At 36.5% G+C, this 6805-nt stretch overlaps 1 protein-coding gene across 1 annotated transcript in view; it reads left to right on the top strand.

The window, feature by feature from the left end:
* Positions 1 to 1674: 1674 nt before the first annotated feature.
* LOC108665078 overlaps positions 1675 to 6805 on the top strand; it is a 31292-nt gene continuing 26161 nt past the window's right edge. Inside the window, exons 1-2 of the mRNA XM_018151794.2 lie at positions 1675 to 1924; positions 2949 to 3052. Of these exons, the coding sequence (XP_018007283.1) occupies positions 1896 to 1924; positions 2949 to 3052 (133 nt within the window). The 5' untranslated portion in view covers positions 1675 to 1895. The remainder of the gene's footprint in view (positions 1925 to 2948; positions 3053 to 6805) is intronic.

Below are 6805 nucleotides of genomic sequence, written 5' to 3'. Positions count from 1 at the left end.
TTTTTACCTGAAATTTTAGGAAACATTTTGCCAATATTCTAAATTAGCTAGCTAGTGTAAAAATCATCTACTATTCAGGCCTGCTACAGAATTTTTGGAGCCAATAATTCTTGTATTTTCAGGCCTTTCTTAGCCATACATTTTTTTATGCTATTCACAGCTCTTTTCAAGCAGCAAACTCATTTACCAAATCACAAATACATTTGCTATGCCATGCTTACATATTAGGCCATAAGGCCAAATCACTGATTTTATCCCATAAGTAGAAACAAGAAAATTTTTCTTAAATTAGGACTTGGGACTTGTTTAAGTATGTGATAATATAGTTTCAACATTTTTCTTGAAGAAACAATGCAGTCTGACAGTCTAACAAAGGAGAAGAACATTCATAATGTAGTAGCAAATAGCAATTTGCAAAGGAGAACATTTTTTTTGCCTTTCCTCAAGTTTATTTTTTAGTCCTAAAAGTAGACTAGCAAATATCTTAGCTACCAGTATTATCATGCATAAAAATTGACCAAAATATTGAGTAAATTAGGAAATTAAAAATGAACTGATTCTAAAAAATCTCCAATTTGCCACTATGCATGAGCATGACTGCAGTTCTGTGATTGTTAATGTAATGTTTTGGGTGCAATTCTTAATTGTGATTAAATATATTAGCAGGACTGCATGAGGATGATACTGAACTGTTGAAGTCCAAAATTTCATGAAATAGACTTGTTGTGAAATTGGGGACAGCAATATTTTTTTAATCTAGAATGGACGACTTTGGAACTACAAAATGTTATACTACTTATGTGATATTAGAGCCATGATATTTCTGAAAAAAATTTATTTTTTCAATCCTGATACTAAGCAAAACTTTCTAAATTCACCTACACCCTTGTCTCTTATTATGTATTCTAGTTTTGTGATAACTCATTATTTATTCATGTATATTCCAAACTGAAATATTAGGTAGAAAACACCAGTAAAAGCAAAACTGCAGGGGCTTTTGAACAAGTTCACCTATATCTTTGCCTAATTCCTTTAACTATCATCAAGAAAACCCGAAAATCTTGCTTGTGATTGATGACAATCATCCATGATATGACCATTTTTAAATGCAATTTTTTATAAATGTTGCCAAATATTCTCTAGATTATAGGGCTGGTTTTGAAAAGGTTCAGTACGTTTAATAGTCGTTTATTGTTAAAAAGGTTCAGTATGTTTATCGACAATCTTAAACAATTCTCATGTTATATTGGCATGGCTCCTAATTTTCTTTCATTTTGTATTACTATTTCTGTTAAGGCTCCTTGATCTGATTAGATAATGTATTCTCAATAAGCTAAAATTTCATTTGATACATTAAACATTATCTAACATTTGATTATGAGGTATATATATGTATGTAGAAATAACCATTAGCAATTGAGTGTAATATACTGAAAAAATTGTATGGGCTCTAAATGTAAATAATCTCTACACAGCAAAAGAAAAATTTGGTTGGTGGATAAAGTATAAACCATATAACTGTCTCATAAAGTGAGATGATACTAGAATGAGTGCTCAAAAAAAATATATTTTGGTTGAGCAATGCTCATTATTTTACTAGATAATTTTGTTACAGACAATTTTTGGATTATTTATGAATGAAAGTGTCACTCAAATATTTTTGAATATTTTTCCAGGTAGATAGTTTTAAATTTGCCATTAAAAATGGCATGATTTATTTTTCATTTGTCATGAACTTATTTCAATGACAGCAAATATTCTGGGTCCTAAGTTTGGGTCATGCTTGTAATTGATGTAAAAAGTAAAATATATGTTTTGGATGTGGTCTTAATCACCTCAAGTGCCGTGGTGATGCCAAATTACACTGATGAACCGCGCTCTGATCCTTCTCCATCATGCCGCTCATCTGCGGTGAAACTACGAGGTATGGATGCATTTTAAAACGTTTTTCTTAGCTTAGCTTCACGTTTGTTTGTTTGTTTTTAAAATTGACAACGAAAATTAAACCACTTCTGATTGCTCTAGAGATCTGAAATTCGGCATGCAGGCTATTTTCGTCTAACAATTTCAGATACAATCATAAAAACTAGCAATTAGAGGCCTAAATTAGCTTAATTGAGTAAAGTATATATATACTATTTATATAGTATGACGTGCGGGCGCTGACGTTATAGACGAGCAGGCGCTGACGCTGCGTAACATGGATACGTACGTCAAGTCATACTTTTTAGTCCGTGCAGCAACGGACTAAAAAGGAGAAAATAAAATACTTAAAAAAACTTTTTTTTAAAAACCACGTTTTTCTTGCGGACTAAAAAGTAGAAAATAAATTTTGGCTCGCCTCAAAAAACGTGGGTCGGGCTGTACGTTCAACATCAAATTTCCAAAATTCGTGTTGCTTTTCGCTTTAATCATAAATCTGCCCGACACACGTTTTTTGGGGCGAGCCAAAATTTATTTTCTACTTTTTAGTCCGCAAGAAAAACGTGGTTTTTTAAAAAAAGTTTTTTAAGTATTTTATATTTGAATGGTTTCCCTATGCTGCAAAATATTTTCTGTTACGACAATTTTTTGTTCCTGTTAAATATACTTCCGATGTTCACTCTAGTTTATATTCCGATGAATAGTGCTTGGCTAATTACTAAAACGAAATAAATAATAATTTGTAACCAAGATAATTTCTGAATATTTTGATATAATAATGTTTTTAGCTTAGAATTCATTATCTGATGGAGTGATGGTTTTACTTAGCTGACAATTTACGTGATAAGTTTGCTGACAATGAATTTTCAACATCACTGGAAAAGCCAAACGAATTTGCCAAATTGGAAAAGTTTGTGCAGGAGTAATTTTATTTGATTGGAATATTTTATTAACTGTAAATTGGAATATTTAGAATCGTAGACTTTGCTCTTTTATATTTTTGTTTGTGCGTCGGCCCGGCGCAGAGCTCTGAAGGAGGTGTGGAGTGAGGCCGGTGGGAACGTCAGTAGCCTGGATACGGCGCGCTCCCTCTTCCTGACCATGGGCCTCTACCCATCCAAGGCCCAACGTGAGTAGTCACAACGAAAATATTTATTTATAACTCACGATATCGATTTATTTATCTTCCGCTGTGCCGTGAAAAGCTTTATTTTACGTATGTGTCGCTAAGCTAGGCTGAGATATCGATATACTGCTTCATTTCTTAGTGTAAGAATATATGTGTTTATAAGTACACGTAAAACGAAAGTTCGTTTTGCCCGGAAGGTTCGGGTTTCTGTGAATATGCAATTAATAAAAATTTAACAAAAAAATCAACTAAACTGGTTGTCCTCTTTGCCATTATGCCTTTACTTACTCACAGTTGTTGATTAGCCAAGCATGTGATCGTGACTACCAACTGCATGGCGTGCCACCTAAGTTCTAAGTTTGTGAATTTCATTCTTTCTTAATCGAGAATGTGATGGTTACAATTTTTTATCTTTAATGTGAATGTTTGATTTTGTGTTTAGCGTTCTTTGTTTTACGAGCATGTGTTTTTGACCACCAAATCTCTTCCGGCGTGTTTCATAGGTCCCGACAAGAGTGGTTTGATTCACATGCTCGGTTAAGTTATAGTGGATGCCTGTCTAGTTGGCGAATTTTGGCAAGGTCCACTGCGCGTGTAGGCGAGGTTCTGTAGTTTTTTGTGTCTTCTTTGGTTTATTGAGTCGAAAATTGAAGCTTTGATGTTTGCAACTTACCTCGTTAGTTGAAGGAAATTAGGATTAATGCAAACCGTCATCGATAAAATTTTCATGTGAATTGAATAGTCTGTTTATATTTTGATTATAACAATTTTTTAATAAGATAGAAATTTTATTCTGCTGAAAGAATTATCATATTGAACAATACTTCTTTCATTATCATACGTGTCCCGGTGAAATTTTGATTCAGTTCGTCGAATATTTTGAACACTTATAATGAATGTATTTTTCCTTTTATTTAATTACCTAACTCTGACTGTAAAAACCATTAGTGAAGAGTTGATTTACGGCAGTGGTTCATTGGCTGGGAAAAATTCTGCGGCAGGGGGTGGCGTAATTTATTAATTTTTCGAAAAAAAGTTGAGAGGTGTCAATGATTAGTCAATGTTGAATATGTGAAGGGCGTATTAGGCTTCGTGTCGCAAGAGGAAACAATTTGCGAAGCACTGATCAACGGTTTCACATGAAAAAGTTGCTGCATTCAAACGCTCTAACCGCGTTCCTACCGCACTACGTGGTCCAGAGAATGGGGTTAGATATTCAAGGAATCAGTTTCTTTAATATTGGTATTGACTAAAAAAACTCCATCCTGGCTTACACGAGGTGCACATTTTCATTGCGACACACAACTGGATTCCAGCCCAGTTGTCATTGAAGAATGTTTGGGATTTTACGAAAACCTGTTTGGAGATGTTTACGAATGATAAATTAAATAGCGCTGTAAAAATGTTTCAGTAGTTCTACTTTAAATAAAGATAGAACTTTGTCGTGCTGGCCTAGGCCTCGTGTTTTGGCTGTGAAGCTAAGTGCGTTCAAGTCTTCGCCCGGTAAGGGCAGCGCGCGTATTATGTGCGACCAGCTGATGGCCGTTGTCCGTAGGCCATGAGTGACGTACTTGCATTTGCTTCTATTGGCCTGCCATGACGCCGCATCTCTGTGCACTCTCATTGGCTGTAAGTGACGACACGAGTTCTGTCATTGGCCAGCGATGACTGCGGGCCGTTAGGTTACGTTCGTCCGTGCGATCGCACGCGCTTTCCGCCACCACCGTTGGCCGCGCGTGATGTCAACAAGCTAGAGCGCTATAGCCGTGCTGACTGGCAGCTACGGTTGTCTCCTGGCCCTACCTCGGCATCCCTGGGGTGCTGAGGCTGGGGCATGTGTGAGCCGCCTGTTCGTGTGGCACTGGCATAAGGCCGATCAACACGCTCAGTTTTACACATCGATTTGCCTACGAAGTTTAAATCGTTGCAGATAAAACGTTGCGTGTGGACGGGAAAACTGCGCAGTTTTGAAGCCGACGTGAAGATTGCACAGTTGCAGCGATATCTGATCTACAGAGCATAGATTTCGATGACCTGCGCAGATAAGTCGGAACGTGTAGACGGTAGCACAGTTTTCAGAGTCAATTTGTGCCCAGTTTCAATTGGTCTGGCGACAATGGCGGACCTTCGGTAATGTTCTCAGGAATTTATCCAGGAATTTATTGCTCTATACGAAAGTTTTCCTTACATTAGGCTAGTAAAATCCAAGGACTATAGTAACAGGGACAAAACGGTGGAAGCATATGAGAGTTTGGTAGAAAAAATCTAAGAAATCGATGAAAGCGCATACAGAGAAACGGTTGTAAAAAAACTAATAATTTGAAGAGTGTTTACCGTAAATAATTATGAAAAATTAATAAATCGATTCGATCTGGAGCTATAGAGAAGATGACATCTACAAGCCATCTCTCTGGTATTTTGATTCCTTGCATTTCCTAAATGATCCAATCTCTTTTTAAGAAGGCACAATGCCAAATTAAATTGACCAAAATACTGCCTCCTCCATAGCGAGATTGCACAAAACTGAGCTAACTACACAGATATGTCGGCACCGTGTGGACGCTCTAAAAATTGCAACGATTTCATTCCGACTTGAAACTGCGCAGACAATTCGTTGTTTAAAACTGAGCGTGTAGACCCGCCTTAACACTCGCGTGTCCATACGAAAATTTAAATCCGCGTGCTTGTTGATACTTATTCAATTTTAGTCTGCATAGCATACGTGGCGGTTATCTGGACGCCTTACCTTTTCCCCCACTATTTTCATATTGCATTCTAAAAATTTTTGCAACACCCAAATTAAATTGCTTCTCGTTTGCACACCGGATATCCGTTCAAAGTGAAGAGATGAAGAGATTCAACTGTTACACCGAAAAGTTAAATTTATTAGTATATACCTGAAAATTTTCGCTTTCGAGTGTTCGATGTTCGATCTCATTCCTCAAAGTGTTTGGTCCTTTTCTTTTAGATATAACATCATATTATATAGTAATAAATTATTTTAGCGGTGAAATTCTCATGCTCAATTGAGCACTATTAAACAGTCATAGCCATCGCGGATTTACCGACTCATGTGCCTGTTCCACACACAGTCAATAGCAGTTAAAAAGGCAATCCGTTAAAGTCGTCCGTCCTTTTAACGTTGTTTCATCGCAAATACTGACTGCAGAGGTGGGCAGTAGCGCGCTACATGTAGCTGCCGCTACTATAGCGGCCGCTACAATTTCAGTAGCGGTAGCGGTAGCGGCGCTACATTTGAGACAATGTAGCGGTAGCGGTAGCGCCCGCTACATATTTATGTAGCGATACGAGGTTTTGCCGCTACAGCGCTACCGCTACATATTTATGTAGCGATACGAGGTTTTGCCGCTACAGCGCTACCGCTATATTTATAGATAAAGCCTTTAGATTTTACTTAATAGTATTAAATATTATTTAAAAACCAGCATGATACATACATAATATAAATTACAGAATAAAACTGTACGAAATATTTCGGTGTAATGTTGTCAACCTCAGCCTGTTACTAGAGTCAACATGTTAGTTGTTACTTGTTAAATTGTTACCAGTTACCACTTACAGGTATTTTTTCATGTTTCAGTTTGCTAACACTTATTTTTACACAGTTATTTTCATGTTTAACCTTCCCTACATGGATGTCTACTTTAATCTACCGATCTCAAAAATAATCCACATATATATACAAATAAAAGACTGATTTTTTTATATGTATATGTGGATAATTTTTTAGAT

This window comes from Hyalella azteca, unplaced genomic scaffold (assembly GCF_000764305.2).
Source record: "Hyalella azteca isolate HAZT.00-mixed unplaced genomic scaffold, Hazt_2.0.2 contig5003, whole genome shotgun sequence".
In the NCBI taxonomy this organism is placed as follows: Eukaryota; Metazoa; Arthropoda; class Malacostraca; order Amphipoda; family Hyalellidae; genus Hyalella; species Hyalella azteca.
The sequence above is the reverse complement of the archived record's forward strand: the minus strand, read 5'-3'. Positions and strand labels throughout refer to the sequence as shown.